This window comes from Oncorhynchus masou, chromosome 2, assembly GCF_036934945.1.
Source record: "Oncorhynchus masou masou isolate Uvic2021 chromosome 2, UVic_Omas_1.1, whole genome shotgun sequence".
NCBI lineage: Eukaryota > Metazoa > Chordata > Actinopteri > Salmoniformes > Salmonidae > Oncorhynchus > Oncorhynchus masou.
Window position 1 is genome coordinate 20,173,415 of NC_088213.1, and position 22,624 is coordinate 20,196,038.

Genomic DNA, 22,624 nt, shown 5'->3' on the forward strand with positions numbered 1-22,624 from the left:
CTCTCTCTCTCTCTCTCTCTCTCCCTCCTTCTCCCCTCGTCCCCCCCCTCTCCCTCGTTCCCCCCTCTCTCTCCCCTCCCTCTCCCTCCTTCGTTCCCCTCTCTCTACCTCCCTCATCACTCGCTCTCCCCTTACCTCCCTCCCTCTTTCTCTGCCAAACAGAGGAAGGGCTCTTTCTGGCCACTTCATCTTCCTGTAGGAAATGAACCAGCCCCATTTCCACACACACACACACACACACACACACACACACCTCTCTGTTGACCCTTTACCTTCTGATGACATGAGTCGGTTTCACGAAGCACCCAACTCCCCACCCACTCTCCAACCCTCACGAAGCTCCTCTGGCCAACATGCCTGACTGACTCAGAATTCCAGATAACATCTGGCCAGCCAGCCTGTTCTCACACTCATAATGAGTCTATAAACTGGGGGAGAGAGAAGACATTAGCATGAAGTAGTGGTGCTGGGGTGTTAATAACAAGAGACAGTTTATACTGTTGTTACCTGCCAGGCTGGCGGTCCAGGCAAGGCGCATGACAAAGCTGAGAAGCTCAGGGTCAAACAGGAGAATGTGTAAAAGGCAGGTAGCCTATTGGTTAAGAACGTTGGACCAGTAACTGAAAGGTCGCTGGATCAAATCCCAGAGCCGACTAGGTGAAAAATCTGTCGTTGTGCCCTTGAGCAAGGTACTTAACCCTAATTGCTTGTGTAAGATGCTCTGGATAACAGCGTCTGCTTTTTGACAACAACAATTAAGTGTAAAAGAGGTGTTGAGTCATCTTCAGAAGGCCAGTGTTGATTGAAAAATGCTCTGCATTTTTTGAAATTTTTTTTTTACAATAAAGATAATTGAAAATGCTTCAAATCAACTTCCTTTGTCCTCTACGAGAGGCTGGGTGAATAGGCTTACCTCTCACATAAAGTGGTTTGCACACTGGCCTTGCCTCTGTAGCAGACCCAGACAGACCGCTATCTTTCTCACCTCTAAATAGGCATTATTAATATTACGAAAACAAAGACAGAAGGATTAGGTGGACACATCACAAAGGACAGATAAGGAGATAACAGAGGGGAGAAACAACACTGAACAAAAATATAAAATGAAACATGTAAAGTGTTGGTCCCATGTTTCATGAGCTGAAATAAAAGATCCTAGAGGCATATTGCTCTCATATTTTGCACACATCCATTTACATCCCTGTTCGTGAGCATTTCTCTCCTTTACCAAGATAATCCATCGACATGACAGGTGACATGACAGGTGACACATATCAAGAAGCTGATGAAACAGCATGATCATTACACAGGTTCACCTTGTGCTGGGGACATAAAAAGGCCACTCTAAAATGTGCAGTTTTGTCACACAACACAATGCCACAAATGTCTCAAGGTTTGAGGGAGTGTGCAATTGGCATGCTGACTGCAATCGGCATTTTTGGACACCGATTATGGCTGATAACTCTAATGAACTAGAATTCAAGGCACACTAGAGATCGTGCTACTTTTTTCAAAATTCTGTTAAAAATCGCGCAACATTTCAACATCCTGCTACTCAATGCCAGGAATATAGTATATATACATATGATTAGTATGTGTGCATAGAAAACACTGACGTTTCTAGAACTGGTTCAATGGTGTCTGTGACTATAACAGAACGAGTTCTGTTGTCAAAATCGCAAGAAAACCTCATCACAAAATCTACAAAGAAAAATCCATCCGCCAGTGTTTTTGTATTGTCTAAGGCTTGTCATAAATGATGGAATTGTGCTTGTAATTCCTACAGATTCCACACGATGTCGCCAGTGTTGTGATTACCAGGGCCCTTTTTCCTTGGTTAGATTAGTCAATAGGACATCTGGTCTTCAGGTGCGCAACTGAAAAAAATGTCCGTGAGCAACTGGACTTCGTTTTGATCAATTTGATCGTTTATTAACGTTTACTAATACCTAAACTTGGATTACAGAAGTAGGTTGAAGTGTTGTCAAAGTTTATAGGCAACTTTATAAATTTTTAAAAATTACGTTGCGTTGGGAAAGTTGCCTTTTTACATGGATTTCACAATGTTCATAAATGGACATTTTGGGTATATATGGACCGATTTAATCGAAAAAAAAAGACCCAATTGTGATGTTTATGGGACATATAGGAGTGCCAACAAAGAATCTCGTCAAAGGTAATGAATGTTTTATATTTTATTTCTGCGTTTTGGGTAGCGCCGGCTACGCTAATTTCTTTGTTTACGTCCCCTTTGTGTGTTTCTGGGGGCTGCATGCTATCGGATAATAGCTTATCATGCTTTCGCCGAAAAGCATTTTACAAATCTGACATGTTGGCTATATTCACAACGAGTGTGGCTTGAATTGAGTACCCTGCATGTGAATTTTAATGAAAGTTTGAGTTTTAACGAGTACAATTAGTTGGCGCTCTGGAATTTCCGCTGATTTGGTTCCTGTACAGGAACAAACTCCTGAAGTTTAACCAGCATGGCTACCACAGCATTCTGCAGCGATACACAATCCCATCTGGTTTGCCCTTAGTGGGAATATAATGTGTTTTTCAACAATGACCCAACACACCTCCAGACTGTGTAAGGGCTATTTGACCAAGAAGGAGAGTGATGGAGCGCTACATCAGATGATCTAGCTTCCACAATCACACGACCTCAACCCAATTGAGATACGGAACATGTAGGCCCATGTAACTAGCCTGTCACAAGAGACAACAGGATACCTAAAGAGGTACACGCTGGGGTGAAGTTTCCCCCTGGTGAATATGTAGGATTAGTTTCCCCTCCAATCAAATCAAATGTTATTTGTCAAATGCTTTGTAAACAGGTATAGTGTAACTAATGCTTACTTACGGGCCCTTCCCAACAATGCAATCCCAACCTTAGCCATTAGTAAGGGACAGAAAATGAAAAACTGACCCCAAACTGGCGTCTAGGGGCAACTTCAACATACACCAGTATTTGTATTTACTAAGGATCCCTATTAGCTGCTGCCAAGCCAGCAGCTACCCTTTCTGGGGTCAAGCAACATGAAGGCAGTAATATACATTATAATACAATTTAAACATCAAAATACATTGCACAACACATTAAGTGTGCCCCCTCAGGCCACTACTCTACTACCACATACCCACAACACAAAAATCCATGTGTACATGTGTGTATCGTGAGTATGAAATTGTGTGTGTGTGTCGGTGTGTGTGTCTCTTCACAGTCCCCGCTGTTCCATAACGTGTATTATTATCTTTATTTTATTGAATTTTACTGCTTGCATCAGTTACTTGATGTGGAATTAGAGTTCCATGTTGTCATGGCTCTTTGTAGTACTGTGCTCCTCCCATAATCTGTTCTGGACTTGGGGACTGAAGAGACCTCTGGTGGCATGTCTGGTGGGGTATGCATGGGTGTCTGATCTGTGTACTAGTAGTTTAAACAGACAGCTCAGCTCTTCTCACAAATACAAGTAGTGATGAAGTCAATCTTTCCTCTACTCAAATCACATCATTTCAGTTACCTGAGCCTGGAGAGATTGACACATTAGCTTTCTGTGTACATTTAAGGGCCAGCCGTACTGCCCTGTTCTGGGCCAGTTGTACTTTTCTTAAGTCCCTCTTTGTGGCATCTGACCACATAACTGGACAGTAGTCCAAGTACAACAAAACTAGGACCTGTATGACCTACCTTGTTGACAGTGTTGTTAAGGACAGACCTCTCCCCAGTCCCTCTTCACCCTACACCAGTAGGTAGTACGGCCCCACTTCACCGGGTAGGTAGTGGCACGGCCCCACTTCACCGGGTAGGTAGTGGCACGGCCCCACTTCACCGGGTAGGTAGTGGCACGGCCCCACTTCACCGGGTAGGTAGTGGCACGGCCCCACTTCACCGGGTAGGTAGAGGCACGGCCCCACTTCACCGGGTAGGTAGAGGCACGGCCCCACTTCACCGGGTAGGTAGAGGCACGGACCCACTTCACCGGGTAGGTAGTGGCACGGACCCACTTCACCGGGTAGGTAGTGGCACGGACCCACTTCACCGGGTAGGTAGTGGTACGGTCCGTAACAGTTGCACAGTGGAGTCTACTCTAAGGGAACTATCCCTCTCCTCCCTTCATAAATCAACATTTATTGTAGACACTACCATAAACACGTCCTTAAATGTCTGCACTGCTCTTCATAAAACACCATAAACTACTGCCCTCAATGACCCAGAGTTGTAATACAACTCCAATCATTGCCTGACATTTTACAGCATTAATGAAGGTCAATAAACTTTGACATTGGAAAAGATAAGATGCAGGCTGTCACTATGATTGATCTCATAGCTAAAGCAAAAAGTACTACAATCTTCAACATGGCATAATAATGTTGTTATAAGTCATTACCACACAACATGATAATGTTATTTATATTAACTGTAGCTACATGATATGATAATGTTGTTAAAGTATCTATAGCTGGCTGTAGATGGCTGCCTCAAGCAGGTTAAACTCCCTCAACGTCAGCGGGACTAAGGAGCTGATGGTGGACTACAGGAAACTGGGGCGGGAGCCCACCCCTCATCCACGGGGCCACAGTGGAGAGGGTCAAGTTCCGCTGTGTCCACATCACTGAGGACTGAACATGGTCCTCTCACACCAGCACGGTGGTGAAGGAGGCACGGCAGCACCTCCTCTCCCTTAGGAGGTTGAAACCATTTGGAATGGCCACTCAGATCCTTGGGAACTTTACAGCTGCACTATGGAGAGCATTCTGACTGCTTGTATTACCATCTAGTAGTGCAACTGCAGACGGAAGGCACTACCAAGGGTTGTGCAGACAGCTCAGTGCATTACAGGGGGCGAGGTCCCAGCCAGGACTTACAGTGGAAAGAAAAAGTATGTGAACCCTTGGATTTAATAACTGCTTGACCCTCCTTTGGCAGCAATAACCTCAACCAAATGTTTTCTGTAGTTGCGGATCAGACCTGCACAATGGTCAGGAGGAATGTTGGACCATTCCTCTTTACAAAACTGTTTCAGTTCAGCAATATTGTTGGGATGTCTGGTGGAACTGCTAGAGGTCATGCCACAGCATCTCAATCGGGTCGAGGTCAGGACTGACTGGGCCACTCCAGAAGGCGTATTTTCCTTCTGTTCAAGCCATTCTGTTGCATCACCTAACATCTGTTGAGCTTCAATTGGCGGACAGATAAGCCTTACATTCTCCTGCAAATCATCTTGATAAACTTGGGAATTCATTTTTCCGTTGGTTGATGATAGCAAGGTGTCCAGTCCCTGAGGCAGTAAAGCAGCCTCTCGTCAGAGAGGTTAGCATGTCTTTAGCTGACACTAGGATTCTTAACCTCATCTAGTATTCTGCGCTGTGCTCTTGCAGTCATCTTTGCAGGACGGCCACTCCTAGGGAGAGTAGCAACAGTGCTGAACTTTCTCCATTTATAGACAATTTGTCTTACCGTTTTGATGAACAGCAAGGCTTTTTGAGATACTTTTGCAACCCTTTCCAGCTTTATGCAAGTCAACCATTCTTAAACTTAGGTCTTCTGAGATCTCTTTTGGTCGAGGCATGGTTCACGTCAGGCAATGCGAGTGAGTGTCTTTATTGGGCAAGGCAGCTCTAACCAACATCTCCAATCTCGTCTCATTGATTGGACTCTATGTTAGCTGACTCCTGACTCCAGGTTAGCTGACTCCTGACTCCAGGTTAGCTGACTCCAGGTTAGCTGACTCCAGGTTAGCTGACTCCTGACTCCAGGTTAGCTGACTCCTGACTCCAGGTTAGCTGACTCCTGACTCCAGGTTAGCTGACTCCTGACTCCAGGTTAGCTGACTCCTGACTCCAGGTTAGCTGACTCCTGACTCCAGGTTAGCTGACTCCAGGTTAGCTGACTCCAGGTTAGCTGACTCCAGGTTAGCTGACTCCTGACTCCAGGTTAGCTGACTCCTGACTCCAGGTTAGCTGACTCCTGACTCCAGGTTAGCTTTTGGAGAAGTCTTAGTCTAGGGGTTCATATACTTTTCCCAACCTACAATGTGAAAGTTTAAATTATGTATTCAATATAGACAAGAAAAATACAATAATGTGTGTTATTAGCTTAAGCGCACTGTGTTTGTTGTGACAATGTCAAATTTATGCAGAAATCCAGGTAATGTCTTCACTATTATTCTACAGTGTAGAAAATAGTAAAAATCAAGAAAAACCCTTGAATGAGTAGGTGTATCTAGTACTGTATATTTATCCTGCTACTGGTCACTATTACTCCTATTTACATGTATATTCACCTATCACACACACACTGACACTCTAGCACACACACACACACACACACACACATCATTATACGACTGCCATATTGTTTACTATTATTATTAATCATGTCACCAGTCACTTCCTCCTGATCCCTGCCTACATGTACATATCAACCTTAACTACTCCACTATTCCTGCACATTGTAAATGTGGTACTGGCATTGACCCTGTATATAACTTACATTATTCTATTTATTTATTCCTATTAATTATACTATTTTGACATTGAATACAGCCCTGTTGGGTAGGGCTGGCAAGTTAAGCATTTCGCTGTACCTGTCCATGTGACTAATCAAACTTGAAACGAAGCCAAGTGTGGAGCCATGTGAAAAGTCACGGGACAGCAGTGTGACGAGCCTTCAGTTCACACTCCCAGGGAGCCCTTGTAGGCATAGTAGTGTAATATAAGAGACTCTTCTCTCAGAGTGAATAAGGTAGAACAGGAGGAGGATAGCTAGTGATGCTACTGCTACTTCACAAGAACACTGCCGCCTTCACTACTATACTGTGTCACTGCGTGAAGTAGTGAAGGCAGTGATAACAGTCTATACACTACTTACTGTGTACAGAACAGGCCAGACTCCTATACAGTAGTAGTCTCCTTTGGTCCATGATTAGCCCTCTAGCAAACTGACAGTCAGGGGGTGCATTCCAGGGGGCTTGCCCTATGCAAGTTACAGTCCAGGTCCCATACATTTTAAACATTTATTTAGGATGCAAAATAATTTGTAGATCAGTGAGTTTTTTAAAATTTAAAATCTGGTTGGCCGATCTTCGAGACAGTCACACTTACTCAGCATGTCTCTGCAGCGCTGGTCTGACTGCAGCAGGGCTACAGTAAACCACCCTACTGCTACAATGTGCTAAGTGGCTGTAAGCTAAGGCATGTGACAGGCTGAAAGGGGACAGGGACTGAGGGAAACAAGGAGCAGTTTCACAACACCTGCCCTGGCCAGAACTTATTGCACAACCAGGCTCTTCTGGGAAAGTTTGACAGAAAACCCATGGTTGGTGTCCACAATCTAGGGCTGTGTCCCAATGGCACCATATTCCCTATATAGTGTACTACTATGTAGTACACTTTATAGGGAAAATAGTTCCATTTAAGAGGCACCTAAAGGTCTTGTAAAAAGTGATAGCAATGCATCATAATAAGTCATTGTAATGAATTATTCATGAACCTTCTGTGACCATTACACTAACAAGGAGTAGCATTACAACAACCTGCATATGATGCAGAGGGAGGAAGAACTTTGAGAGAACACAAATGATAACACTCACTCACTCCATCAAGGAAATTACAGGTTCAGACAGGACTGGTTTTCCTACACCCAGTATTCAACCCACTGCCACCGCCATCAAGTCCTTCTTACTGAAATTATACTCAACAAAAATAAATGCAACATGCAACAAAGATTTTACTGAGTTACAGTTCATATAAAGATATCAGTCAATTGTCATACATGTTTAAGGCCCTAATCTATGGATGTCACATGACTGGGAATACAGATATGCATCTCTAGGTCAAAGATACCTTAAAAAAAAAGTAGGGGCATGGATCAGAAAACCAGTCAATATCTGGTGTGACCCCTATTTTCCTCATGCAGCACGACACATCTCATTCGTATTGTGTTGATCAGGATGTCGATTGTGGCCTGTGGAATGTTGTCCCACTCCTATTCAATGGCTGCGCGAAGTTGCTGGATATTGGCGGGAACTGGAACACGCTGTCGCACGCGTCAATCCAGAGCATCCCAAACATGCTCGACGGGTGACATGCCTGGTGAGTATGCAGGCCATGGATGAACTGGGACAATTTCAACTTCCAAGAATTCTGTACAGATCCTTTCGACATGGGGCTGTGCATTATCATGCTGAAACAAGATGGCGGCAGATGAATGGCACACCAATGGGCCTCAGGATCTCATCAGAGTATCTGTGCATTCAAATTGCCATCGATAAAATCCAATTGTGTCGTTGTCCGTAGCTTAAGCCTGCCCATACCCTAGCCCCACCGCCACCATGGGGCACTCTGTTCACAATTTTGACATCAGCAAACCGCTCGCCCATACAACACCATACAAGTGGTCTGCAGTTATGTGGCTGGTTGGACGTACTGCCAAATTCTCTAAAATAACATTGGAGGCAGTTTATGGTAGCGAAATGAACATTCAATTCTCTGGAAACAGCTCTGGTAAACATTCCTGCAGTCAGCATGCCAATTGTTTGCTCCCTCAATACTTAAAACATCTGTGGCATTGTATTGTGTGACAAAACTGCACATTTTAGAGTGGCCTTTTATTGTCCCCAGCACAAGGTGCACCTGTGTAGTGATCATGCTGTTTAATTGGCATCTTGATATGCCACACCTGTCAGGTAGATGGATTATCTTGGCAGAGGAGAAATGCTTACTAACAGGGATGTAAACACATTTTAGAGAAATAAGCATTTTGTGTATGGAACATTTCTGGGACCTCCTATTTCAGCTCATGAAACCAACACTTTTACGTTTATATTTTTGTTCAGTATAGAATGGACAGAGCTGTATAAAGGCCTTTGACACTTGCAAAAAAAAAATGATGCGTGGTCTAATGATCCCCTGTATTCTAAAACAGATGGAAGTAGGACTTGTGGTTATATTGTTGTATTAAATTATGTTCTATTATATCGGGGACCATTTGCTGGTGTCCGTTCTATATCCTGTAGCCTGCATGCATCCATCTGGCCTGGTAAACCGCTGGACAGTGAACACATGCGGACTACAACAAAGCATCACACACAGCAGCATGACAACCAGACCACCGCGCACAATTAGTGACGCCACATGCAGCGTCTGTCCAAACCGCGAACCGGCGGCGACTTGACAGTGGCCCGATGTAGCCTGAAACTCTTCAAGAGAGATGCCTTTAAAAAGTCTGGTGTGTTTTCAACTGATTTTTAGCGGACTGATGACAAGCTGATCAGAAGCTTCAAACCATTATATATCGCTTAACTATGCTAGTCTGTGGTGGTTAACTAGATGAGGAACAGCCCAGAGACTGATTCCCCTCGGGGGTTCCACAAAGACAGAAATTCGTAAGCAAATGTAGCTGGTTAAGCTATTGTTTAATGACAACATGCCATAGCAAAGACAACAATACCACGAGTTAGCGACACAATCTCTGATAATTCACGCAAAATGAAAACTAGTAGGCTAATTTTCTAGCTAGTCAAGACTGATAAAGGCAAGCCTTGAATTTTGGGTCCCAGTACTGTCTCGCCGGGACAATGTCATCTCCACCCCTTTTCTTGGAATCTAACGTTGTCAAGTCATCGCACGAGTGCACGCACGAGTTGGCATGGCTCTGCAGTCACATCGCTTTGTACTCAAGTCCGTTGGCGGACAGAGCTAACTGGAGCTGGCTCACTAGTTAGCATCTAACGCCATTGTGGATGGATGGTAATGCGAACGTTAGCTAGCTCAACTACCTAGCAGCGGCATCGCTACTCAGCCAGCCGCAGTTTGCATTTCAGCGAACGTTCGGCCGATGCCTTTTTACTACCAATGCAAAATGTGCCCAGATGTTTTACCCAGATGTCGGTGGCAAAGGCTAGCCACTGAACCATAACCAACGTTATTGTAGAAAGATAGTTAAACACAAGTACGCAATACCAACTGATCATGATCTTGACAATCACGTAGCATGTAAATAACTGCCAACTACTCATATCTCCTTCCTCGACTCGCTCGATCCTCCGAACTGACATTCTAGAAGCTCACATTCTACCTCAAACATTCTACTGGATAAAAAAAACCCGCAGAAGAACACTTTGGTTGGATCTCGTACCATTCTTTTCACCGTTGAGACTCAGGAAGAGCTTCTCCGATGTCGTTATCCATCTATCGGCGGTGTTCTTTTCTGTTAGCCTTGGAAGGAAAGTCCAGTTGTCGCTGGTGAAATCTGCCCTAGCTGCAGCTCCAGCGGAAGGTTGCCTTTTCATAATTGTGCGACTCTGAACTGACGCCGCTGCGTGACGAAGCCAGCTGAGTCAGCCCCCGAGTACTGAGCACGTCACATGACCGGGGGGAGGGGGGGGGGTCATATACCTGAATATTGATCTATTATTTGATTGATTAATACCCGAATTGATATTAAAGTTTATTGCCATGGGATGAGTGTTTTGATAAGTATATTTTGCAACAGGCGTAAGCGTGTACTGTAAACAGGTTTCTAGGTCAATGTGGTAGATCTACATTCTTCTCATTCTCAATCTGACTGGTACGGAGGCAATAAGTGGCAAGTCACCAGTAATAAGCTACAACAGGCTGAAACATGACGAACTCCACAGATGAACCCCAAAAAAATAAAATTTTGCAACAGTACAAAAAGCCACCTCCCGAACTAATTCTCCCTCTTTACTGTACTGTCCAAGTTTGATCTCTCCATCTCCCTCCCTGCTATTCTCGCCCTCCCCCTCCACAGGCCTTCCTCACCCACCCTCCTCACTCTTCCCAGGCCTTCCTCCCCCACCCTCCTCACTCTTCCCAGGCCTTCCACCCCCTCCCTCCTCCCAGGCTTTCCTTCCCCTCCCTCTTCCCAGGCCTTCTTCCCCCACCCTCCTCACTCTTCCCAGGCCTTCCCCTCCCTCCTCCCCCACCCTCCTCACCCACCCTCCTTCCTCTTCCCAGGCTTTCCACCCCCTCCCTCTTCCCAGGCCTTCCTCCCCCACCCTCCTCACTCTTCCCAGGCTTTCCACCCCCTCCCTCTTCCCAGGCCTTCCCCCCCCCAGGCCTTCCTCCCCCACCCTCCTCACTCTTCCCAGGCCTTCCACCCCCTCCCTCCTCACAGGCCTTCCTCCCCCTCCCTCCTTCTTCCCAGGCCTTCCTCCCCCACCCTCCTCACTCTTCCCAGGCCTTCCCCCCTCACTCTTCCCAGGCCTTCTTCCCTCCTCACAGGCCTTCCCCCTCCCTCCTCCCTCTTCCCAGGCCTCACCCACCCTCCCCCTCCCAGGCCTTCACTCTTCCCAGGCCTTCCACCCCCTCCCTCCTCCTTCCTCCCAGGCCTTCCAGGCCTTCCCTCCCTCCTCCCAGGCCTCCCCCTCCCTCCTCAACTCTTCCCAGGCCTTCCTCACCCACCCTCCTCACTCTTCCCAGGCCTTCCTCCCTCCTCACTCTTCCCAGGCCTTCCATCCCCCCTCTTCCCTCCTCACAGGCCTTCCCCCTCCCCTCCTCAAGGCCTCTTCCCTCCTAACTCTTCATGGCCAAGATGTTCAAATGTTCATAAATGACAACAGGCAGGCCAGGCCTCTGATTATAGTGAGTTTTTTTAGAGTCTATAATTTTTTCAATCAGTTATGTCATAGTTAACTGTGAGCTTTAAAAGACATGAAGTGTTAGATACAGTACAGGCCATAGAACACATAATAAGAATACACAGAGCTCAAATCAGATTTGACTAATTTAAGGCAACAAAAGCAATCAAAGATTGTGTTTCTCAATAAAATCAAATCCAAAATCAAATTTATTTATATAGCCCTTCGTACATCAGCTGATATCTCAAAGTGCTGTACAGAAACCCAGCCTAAAACCCCAAACAGCAAGCAATGCCCACGGTGGCTAGGAAAAACTCCCTAGAAAAGCCAAAACCTAGGAAGAAACCTAGAGAGGAACCAGGCTATGTGGGGTGGCCACCCTGCCGGGTAGAGATTATAACAGAACATGGCCTCACTCTTCCCAGGCCTTCCTCCCTCCTCATGTCAGGTAGTCCTCTTCCCAGGCCTTCCAGGAGAAGTTCCCACCCCCGACACATAAACTCCTCCCAGGCCTTGGCCCCACCCGAGGACACCCCCGGACTCCCAAACAGGAAGGATATAACCCCACCCACTATGCCTCACTCTTCCCAGGAGGGATTCCTCAACCACCAACTCCCTCCTGAGACCTTCCTCCCTCCTCACTCTTCCCAGGCCTGAATCAACCCCTCCCCCTCCCCCAGCAAGCCAGTGACTCAGCCCCCTCACTCTTCCCAGGGTGGTTCGTTGCTTCCTTTCCCCCCCCTCCTCACTCTTCCCAGGCCTTTTAAAGGTCCCTCCCAGGCAGACCGTTCCCAGGCCCCCCCTCCGAAATTCTTAGGAGGGCCCCCCCCACTCTCACTCAAATTAATGGGTACCATGGGCTCAGCAGTCAGTCAGTGCCTTTCCAAACTCAGATCACTAACTCAATATTTGCTCTTTCTAAAGTACCGGTGGTGACAAGTACAGGTACAAAGCCATGTAACACTGACCATCCCCACAGTGACATAGCTCACAGGTGGACAAAGATATCTGCAAAGGGCCAGTGTGGGTGCAGGCTTTTGCTCCAGCCAGGCAGTAACACAGCTGATTCAACTTATACAGTGAGTTTTTGTTAGAGTCTATAATTTTTTCAATCAGTTATGTCATAGTTAACTGTGAGCTTTAAAAAGACATGAAGTGTTAGATACAGTACAGGCCATAGAACACATAATAAGAATACACAGAGCTCAAATCAGATTTGACTAATTTAAGGCAACAAAAGCAATCAAAGATTGTGTTTCTCAATAAAACAAACAAGTTATACAGAAAACCACAGAACAGCTGTTATCCAAGAAAGAGCCTTTTTTTTTTGTTATCTTCACCTACAGTCTAACTTTAAATTTAAAATCCCCCAATACCTGCCAACATGAGTGTTAAAGTGCTTTCTCAATAAATCACTTGCATCGTTTACCAAGGCAACACAGTTTAGATATCATTTAATATTATAGCCACTAGTTAGCCACTGCATTCTTAGCCACTAGTAAGCCTCTCAAATTAAACTGTCGCACTGTCCAATCAACAGAGACCCACACTGTACAACCCATACCCCTAACCCCTTACCCCTCCCCAGTATAAATCCTTATTGATTGATAGACTAGCTATAGTATTTCCCTTGCATCCCATGGATGATAAACTAGGTGCTTGATTTGAAGAGTAGAAAAGAGCCCCTCCGATTGGTTTGTTAGTTGGCTCATAGATCAGCTGGAATCAGCACTTTCTTCCTCCGCTGCCAGAGTCAGGTGTTCCATCTAGGAGAGGGAGTGGAGGAGAGGGAACAGAGAGGAGGAGAGGAGTTTATCAGTATAAGACATACATATGTCATACAACATAAAGCTTAGTCCAGTAGCCAACAGACAGTCTGCTTTGCACAGCTTATTCAGGAGGGTGAAACTGTACAGAACGTTCATGTAGAACAGACATTTATCTTTGTTGTCATAGATAATAGTCTATTGTGTTTGTTCTATGCATTGCATTTCTAACTGCAACGTTCTGAAATGTTCACCCTTCTGAACAGAAGCAAACCACAGGTTTACAGAAAGCATGATGACACGCACATGACAAAACATAAACAACAAACAAAGCTCCCAAGTGGCAACTCCCCCTCTGAATAAAACACAGCTGCACGGGGAAAATTCAAACTCATAAAAACGTTATGAGATGGTTGTACTCTGGTTAGGAGAGATGGACGGCTGTTGGGAAAAAAATTAAGGGATGCAGACATTGACAAACAGACTAAAGAAATAAAACAATAGAAACAGACTTTCTAACCAAAATGTGTGTGTGTGTCCAAGCTAGAGTGAAATCTGTGGCGCTACTGGCATTTCCAGGACTCTAGTGACATCTAGTGATCACATCGGGTACTGCTGGTCTGAGTATGTAACATGATATTACACATAACCCGAGTTGACATTCCAGTGTTATGTTTTTGATTTGCTAAAGGTTTGAAGTAAAGACTGAAAGGCTGTGTAAGAAGAAAACATAATGCTAGTCTAGAGACATAGGGTAGCTAGATGGCGGGGAGGATGCAGTAGAAGAGTGCGTGAGTAGCCCTTACTGGCCTCAGGGGTTAGAGGTCAGGGGGTGAAAGCACACCTGGCAGTAAGGGTTCCCTGGTGGAGTCCAACACCTGATGGAGATTAAATCATCATCATTACATCACACACTATTGTTTAACAACCCTCCATATTAGAAATACATGAGAACAAAAACATGTATAATCAAATTTAAAATCATTTCCTGAGGTGTGTGAATTCAAATTGAATTAGGCCCAAACCCTTTGAAGTTATGAAATATTCAATTAAATGTAATCAAATAAATAGAATCCCCACCAGCTAAGGAATAGTGTCTTGTCCTCTCACCTCGTATGTGGTCCCGTTCCAGAACTGCCTCATCTCCCCTCTCCTCCAGGCCAACAGTGCAGATCCTAGCAGGGTGAATGGAACCAGGTAGAGCAGGGCTGGCTGCCCCATCTTAGTCACCAACATCACCGCAAACGTCAAAACCATACCACACAGATAGGCTGGGGGAGGGGTGGAGAGGAGATGATCAACACGATGATGATAATGATCAGTCACATATTGATCATGTCCATGTCGTTACCTATGCAGCAGCAGAAAAGGTAGATCTTCTTGGGACTGTTGACCCACACATCAAACCTGCTGCAATAGGCCACAAGAAGACCTGTTGGACAAATCAGCAAACAGAATATATGAAGGTCTGAAGCTATCGTCCATTGAGAAGGCAGAACAGAAGGGTGTGAAGATGGAGCTGATACTGAAGCTTTAGATCGCACCAGGAAGAAATTACCTTCTGAACAGATCTAGGATCAGCTTACACGCCACACATCCTAATTATAACCATTATAGAGGGAAGCATAATACTGACCTTAGATCATTGTCTAGAAACATGGAGCCATAGGGGCTCTGGTTATTGTTGCAAAGCTACCGGTAATTTACCAAAGTTACCAGAATCTTCTGTCATTTTGGTAATTAACAGGTAATCTATGGACATTTTTCTGTGTCCATATTGTCCATGAGTTTCCAGTGGATAGACCATATGTTTCAAGAAAAAAATTATTATAATAATGAGAAAAGCATTTCAACAACAATGGCATTTTTTTTTTTCAACTAACTCTGCAACTCTTCCAACTATTGACTTTCTTTACAACTGTCACCAGTTTGGCGCCAAAACATTGACAACAAAGACATATTAGCATCGTTAAATAAATAGGATATTTCATGCTGAAACCCTCCTGATAAACACTAATGGTATTCACTAAGTTGATGGTTTATATTTAGGATAATGTTTTATAGTTGTCATTCTATTTTGTCATTGTATATATTTTATTGTATATAGATAATCTGAAGTACCCAAAAAGCCCACTAGATGGTATCTGATAAAATAAAAATGTTTACAGTAATATTACCCCCCCTTTTGCAACCCTAGCTGTGGTCAAAAGTAGTGCACTATATAGGGCATAGGATGCCATTTGGGATGTAAGCATGTTTATCTCACCTGGTACGATGATGTCCCCATAGCCCAGGATGGAGAACTGCATGCCACACAGGTTCTGTGTCCACGCAGAGAACCGTGGAACACGCATCACTACCGGGAGCTACCAGGGAGACAACACAGGCAACAGGCAACTAACGGTCAACTAATGATTAAATTAAAAACCATCTAACGCTCTGTTAAATAACAATTGACTAACAGTTAACTAAAGCTCAACCAAAACTCAAATCAAATCACAGAGAGACATACTGAGGATTCACTATGATTGGTTTTGATACAGAATCTATTGCAGTATTTCCATTACAAAACAGAAAACAGACATACATGTAATGTCAATATGCCAACTGTCAAGCCGTAGTGTTTGTTAATGACATGAACATGAGACACACAGGAAAGCAATCAGTTCATCACCAAATCACACAACAAATATATCAATGTTTAATTAAATTCAGATCAAGCCCTCTCATTATTTAAACACTTAAGCTACAATGCAATGACTTGAGATTGTGTAATATTGTATAATAGTATCGTAAAGTTTGTTAGAGCCAGGATTACTTGATAAAACTGAAAAAACCCTTGGCCCTACACATGACGAATCAGATGTTAACACAGCTGTGACATAAGAGTCAGTCATGTGACAGTTGGTTGGTATGTACTGTATGTCTCTCAATTCAATTCCATTTCAATTTTAGGGTCTTTATTGGCATGGTAAACATATGTTTACATTTCCAATGCAAGGAACAACCTCCAATATTTATATAAATGCCCATTTATTCTTGAAGAGTACATCTTATAAATATTTTATCTATTAGTAGAACTGTCTTACCCCAGCATAACATAAATGGCTGTTTTACTTCATTGTTTTTAAACAATGTCTTTGTAAAACAAACAACATATAGCTCTAAACTATGAAGCTGAGTAGTAAAGAGATGAACTGATATGATAATTAACAGTACATATGAAGCTGAGTAGTGAAGAGATGAACTGATATGATAATTAACAGTACATATGAAGCTGAGTAGTAAAGAGATGCTGATATGATAATTAACAGTACATATGAAGCTGAGTAGTAAAGAGATGAACTGATATGATAATTAACAGTACATATGAAGCTGAGTAGTAAAGAGATGAACTGATATGATAATTAACAGTACATATGAAGCTGAGTAGTAAAGAGATGAACTGATATGATAATTAACAGTACATATGAAGCTGAGTAGTAAAGAGATGAACTGATATGATAATTAACAGTACATATGAACTGAGTAGTAAAGAGATGAACTGATATGATAATTAACAGTACATATGAAGCTGAGTAGTAAAGAGATGAACTGATATGATAATTAACAGTACATATGAAGCTGAGTAGTAAAGAGATGAATTGATATGATAATTAACAGTACATATGAAGCTGAGTTGTAAAGCACTGGGGTCTTACTTTCTCATATGGTGTCGAGGGTTCGGCTGGCACCTCCACCGTGTTACCCTGCGTCGAGACAGAACACCCCAACCAGACGCAGTCAGTTTGCATCCTAAATGGCACTCTATTCCCTACATAGCGCACTACTTTTAATCAGGGCCCATAGCGCTCTGGTCAAAAGTAATGCACTACGTAAGGAATAGGGTGCCATTTGAAACGCAGCCATTCAGTCAGCCATTCAGACCCAGAGGGGAATCTAATCTACACCACAATGCTGCAACGGTACACAGCAGATGAGATCCCAGCTACGTAGCCTGATTGTAGTTAGGGGCAGGAGTGTGTACTGGGTCGGGGAACACTCAGTCAAGGAAAACCCCTGACCCTACTGATTGTTAATCAAGCCATCTTAACATCCAGAGATTGAAGATTCAAGTTTTGACAGACACAGAGAGAGAGACATGCAGACAGACAGACAGGCAGACAGACAGGCAGACAGACAGGCAGACAGACAGGCAGACAGACAGGCAGACAGACAGGCAGACAGGCAGACAGACAGGCAGACAGATGAGTGCTTACCTTCTCTCCTGCTGCATCTGGACCTAGGGCCACTTGGACCATGATGCTCTCTCCATTCTGTAAATATAAAACATTTAAAATGTGGGACAATGCATTTAACCTTTCTAGTAAAAATAAAAAAAATAGGACAATAACATTACACTGTATTTAACGGGGAAAGTGTCTCACCGGCATGAACAGAGGAGTGATGAAGACAAAGAACACATCATACAACAGCAGCAGACTCAACAGGATCACACAGATCTGAGGAGGGAGAGAGGGGGTGGAATGGAAGTCAGTTGAGGGGAAGACAGGTGAGGGGGAGAGAGAAGAAAGAGAGAGGGAAAGAGAGAACAGATGTTTAGAGACGTGTCCATAGACTTAGTTAGATGACATCTTTTTACCTGACCCGTTATGGCGTCTGTGAGTTTATAGGCAGCGCCATTGAGGCCATCTCCATTTTAAAGTAGTACTTTTTCTTCTACTACTTCTATGAGTTGGTAAACAAACTGAAATGGTGCATACTGCTACTTGGAGTGTGTTGTCTGAACAGGTATAAAGTCAAGGTTGGTGATCTACTGCCACCTGCAGTTATGGAATGTTTGCTCACAAGTATAATTCATTGGCTGATCCCACCCAGTTGACTACTTTAAAACGGTGGAAGTCCTCAATGTGTATGTCAATGTAAAAACAGTTTATTTCCAAGTTGTGATCTATCTCTATGGACGTGTCCAACCTCAGCCAGAGAGTGGCCCTCTGTGACTGAAGATCAGAAATCAGAGGGTCAGAGTGATGATTTCACCTTGAAGTTGGACAGTGAGATGGTCTTCAGGAAGTTGAGACAGAAGGCCACACCCAGGAGGTCCTGCAGGATCCAGATCCACCTGGCAATAAAGTAGAGTACAAGGTTTATTTTCTTCATTTTTTTCAACAACACACTTCAGCCTGTCAACTAACTATTAAATATAACCAAACTGATTAAATAAACGTAATAAAGAAATAGGTTATAAAGTGCTTATCAAGCTTATCATCCTCACAAACATGAGGACAACCATTGACAATGGTTCCTGTGCTTTACCCTGAAATGGCCCAGGAATTCATTGTTAGTTTAGTTTTGTTAGAGTTTTATAAATGCAAAAATGAGAGCATTTTCCAAGTAAATGTAAATGATCCAGTGAATGAGTAAATGTATAATCTGAGTGAGTTATAATGTGTGGGGGTGGAAAGGGAAGTGAAACCACATTCTCTAGAACATTATAATTATCCACCATGCTTTCGCTCATGGAAAAGTTTCATAGGAGATTAGCTGTGGACCGTGTGTTGCTGTTGTAGACTGGGGACATTTAATTATCCAGTCCACTAATACTTCTACTGTGCTAAGGTCTAAGGACAGTCATTGGCCTGTATGAATACACACACAAACATTACCCACCATGATGTTATTCTGTTATTGGAAATTAGAGAGACTAAGAGTTTCTGTCTGTCAGAAAGTGCGTCTCAAATTGCACCCTACTCCCTATAAGTGCACTACTTTTGACCAGCATAAGTAGCACTATACCAACCATTTGAGACACATTCAGAGACAGTAGTCAGAGTCAATGAGGCAGTGAGTGATGCTGAACTAAACTAAACAGCAACAACACACCTCTACTCTGCTGATGACGTCCAGGTCCTCCAGACTCCCTCACCCAAAACACCACTTCCTGCTTCCTGTCCCACCCACAGAATTCCCAAGGGGTGTGTCAGTGTGTGTGTCAGCGTGTGTGCGTGAAAGAGATTGACAGTACCTGTCCTCGTTCCTGTAGACTCCCCAGACCACGGCTACAGTGACACACACAGCAGACAGCAGCACCGACCTCACAGATACACTCCCACCCAGGACCGTCACACTGGAAGAACACAACACACATGAGAGAAGAGAGAAAGACCGCAAGCAACCACAGAAAGGTCTGCATGTCTGTGTGTGTGTGAGAGAGAGAGATGTTCAAGGAGACTGGTATGTGTCTGATTCACTTCTTTATTTTTTGATTCTCAGAACTTCCATATGAAACTATGACCTATGAGTTGTTTATGACAGAGGAACAGACAGGGAAGGCAGATGTCTATGGAACAGACAGAGAAACAGACAGGGAGGACAGATGTATGATTTCCCTGTTCCACATACTTTACGTTGTTACTATAGAAAACCTTGACTCTCTGTAAATACCATGATTTTAATGAGCTGTGACATTTGTCAGACAATACTTTGTTTTCCTTGTTTGGGGGGGGAGACTATGTTGTTATGGGGATTTTTTTTTTTGAATTGGGGTGAAAACCCCAGGAAAATGGTGACTCTGTGTGTGTGTGGTGTGTGTCTACCTCATGGGGCTACACTTGGCCAGGTCCAACAGGGCGTCCAGACAGCTGAAGAGGGCGGTGGCTGACGCTAAGCAGAATATGGCGATGATCACATACACTGGAAAACACACACACACAAAGTGTCAAAATACTCCTGAACTAACTCCTTATGAGACGATCACTGAGTGTCTAACAACTTCTGGGGTGGTATGTTTGCTTTGCATATAAAACTGTTAATAAACATAATCCATTATGAAAATGTAATACAAATATATTAAGCAGTGTTTGTCCAGAGTGAAAGACTCACCCAGGTACTTGTAGAAGAAGTACATGAGTACCAGCATCAGACACATCAGACCTACAAAAATGACCACCTTTAGGGGAGAGTACAAAGCCAAGTCCCCACTGTCACTCTTCTCTTCTCCTCCTCGAGACGCACTCAGCCTCTCTCTGACACACAGACACACACAACACACAGACTGTTACACAGAGTGTAGAGTGGCTGAAGAGTGGACAGCATGCATGGCTGTCCTTTTCCACACGTGTGTGTGTGCAGTCTCACCTCTCACAGGCTCCGCTCCAGTAGCCTCCCAGAGCAACAGTCACCACTCCTATGAGAAGCATGACCACAATGCTGGCATCAAACACAGGCACCGCCGGGGCATACAACCTGACCTGCATCTCCTCACCAAACACCTGGAGAAACACAGAGAGAGATCAGACACTAACACACCTGAGACACACACACACACACACACACACTAGTGTCTCGTGTCTATTCTTATTGATTGAAAGAAATACTGTAGATGACAAGTCAATTAGAAGGCGTGAATAAGCACTATACCATATCTTGTAGTGACCTCTATACCAGAGGACCTACAGTATCAGAGAACTCACATTCTGTGCGTCCAGGAAGTCCATGTATCTCATCAGAGCCAGCGGAATCTGGACCTTCTCATACTCTGTCACATTGGCTCCCGGGGGACTCTTTAGAAGCAATCAAATGAGAGATAAAACAAAACACGTCCTAAAAAGAACACACAAAGATGTAGGCCTATCATGTTATGCCATAGATATAAATTAAGTGTTGCATCATAAACACATTGGAGGTAACACTATTGATATATTGTAAATACATTGTAGATCCATTATCAAAGTATTACCATAGGTTTAGTGCTGGCAACGATCAGAGCGGCAGCCCCCAGGTCTTGGGCTATCACAGCCTTCTGGCTGAAGTTACACCCCCCTCTCATGACCACCACCGCCTTGCCTCTCACTATGGCTGGGCTCACCCCTGCAGAGCTACACAGTAGCCTGGACGACAAGTTCACCAGGGGATACGCAGGCTAACACAGGACAACAAGTACAGTTAGACAATCAATATATTAATAGCTATGATGTATTGTCACTGTAGCAAGGCTGAATCCCAGAGCCACCTAACAGCAGGCTGGATGTCAGGTGAGGATCACAAAGTTCTGTGGGTTCACCAACAGATACTAAACTCTAACACAGTTGAAGCTGGAGCAAATGGGGGCATAGGGCAGCTGAATATCAGAATGGCGATGTTGCTGTACTGGACTTACAGCAGCGCTAAGTGAGAGTGACAGGTTGGTCCATATGGAGTTGTAGACCAGGCAGTATTCTTTATCTGTGGCTCCATTTGAGATGTGCAAGATTGCCTCTTGACAGATCACCTGTGTGGAATAAAAACAGTAACTCAGTGAAATACATACAACCAACATGTATTTCAAAGTAAACAAAGTATAAGAAACAACAACATATCGTTTGTTCAGAAACTGATCAGTGTTAGCTGTGTAGCACTTTTTCATTACACTGTCAGTATCTGTTCCACTCTGAAGCTTGCCTGGAAAGTTGGGTACTTCCCCATAGACAAGCCATGAAAGAACTCAGCTGGCAAACTTAGCTGGTGGCGATTGGCTAGCTAGCTACATGAACATGGCAAACTTGCCTAACAGGATAGACATTCGAAATGACAATTGTAAAGGTGATATTATCCAGTTGTCGATATTATTTGTGAAATAAATATCACATAGTTGGACCTGGCTGGCTTGCTTGCTAGCTAGCTAGATCTATCTCTGTACTGTTATGATAAATACCGTGAGCTAACAAGCTAGCTTTAGCTAGCATAACAACTAACTGCCTATTTTACCTGAGATGACCGGAGAATGACTGATAAAATAACAATCCACGGAGTTTTTGCCATGTCGGTAACATACGGAATTGAGTAAAAATCGTATTCACAAGAAGAAAAACAAACTATAATCTGTGATTTGGCACACCACTAGTTTCAATACCGTCCCTTGTATTGTACTCGCAACATCGTTTTTTAGTTAGCCATTCCCTTCCGGTTTCTCATGCTGATGGATCTCGTGATAGCTGACCAAATCTTGGCAAACGCTGACATGCACTGCATTTTATCAATGCTTTCATTGTTTCCGTATCATTAGATGTCAATATCTCTTCTGTTTCAATATCATGGGAAATGTTGTTTATGGAACTGTCTTCAAGCGTACCGAAGATAATTATAACTAACCCAAGATAGTTCACCTGTGATGTGTCTGGTTACACCTTCTGTTTGTGAGTGTAGAGGGAAACTAAGGCATCCATTACAACCAATGACTATGATTATTGTGCTTTCAAGACAACTGGGGAAAAA

The 22,624-nt window shown here is 43.9% G+C and overlaps 2 protein-coding genes across 5 annotated transcripts in view; both read right to left on the bottom strand.

The window, feature by feature from the left end:
• Positions 1-10,343, bottom strand: part of trpm7 (transient receptor potential cation channel, subfamily M, member 7) — an 89,323-nt gene extending 78,980 nt beyond the window's left edge. Inside the window, 1 exon segment of the mRNA XM_064990009.1 lies at positions 10,142-10,343. Within this exon segment, the coding sequence (XP_064846081.1) occupies positions 10,142-10,144 (3 nt within the window). The 5' untranslated portion in view covers positions 10,145-10,343.
• A 2,473-nt stretch (positions 10,344-12,816) lies between these two features.
• On the bottom strand, positions 12,817-22,330 carry zgc:123258 (uncharacterized protein LOC641502 homolog). 4 transcript variants are annotated; one of them, XM_064990029.1, is made up of 17 exons: positions 22,118-22,330; positions 21,531-21,641; positions 21,111-21,293; positions 20,845-20,934; positions 20,510-20,643; positions 20,255-20,397; positions 19,969-20,065; positions 19,398-19,499; positions 18,413-18,494; positions 17,800-17,874; positions 17,632-17,688; positions 17,074-17,121; positions 15,639-15,738; positions 14,724-14,804; positions 14,483-14,643; positions 14,179-14,250; positions 12,817-13,372 (listed from the first exon to the last, which is right to left on the bottom strand). In XM_064990029.1, exons 1-16 carry the CDS (start codon positions 22,169-22,171, stop codon positions 14,191-14,193), a joined length of 1,578 nt encoding a protein of 525 aa, XP_064846101.1. In that variant the 5' UTR covers positions 22,172-22,330; the 3' UTR covers positions 12,817-13,372; positions 14,179-14,190. The 4 variants fall into 4 exon arrangements, with proteins under 4 accessions (XP_064846101.1, XP_064846094.1, XP_064846107.1 ...); XM_064990022.1 differs by having other exon boundaries at positions 14,217-14,250; positions 22,118-22,329; XM_064990035.1 differs by lacking the exon at positions 14,179-14,250.
• Between the last annotated feature and the right edge of the window lie 294 nt (positions 22,331-22,624).

Coding starts and splice junctions, on each gene's coding strand:
- zgc:123258 (XM_064990022.1), bottom strand. CDS start 22,171: ATGGCAAAAACTCCGTGGATTGTTATTTTATCAGTCATTCTCCGGTCA. Junction 21,294..21,530: donor CACTCTCACTTAGCGCTGCT/GTAAGTCCAGTA, acceptor GTCCTGTGTTAG/CCTGCGTATCCCCTGGTGAA. Junction 19,500..19,968: donor GCCAAGTGTAGCCCCATGAG/GTAGACACACAC, acceptor GTGTTCTTCCAG/TGTGACGGTCCTGGGTGGGA.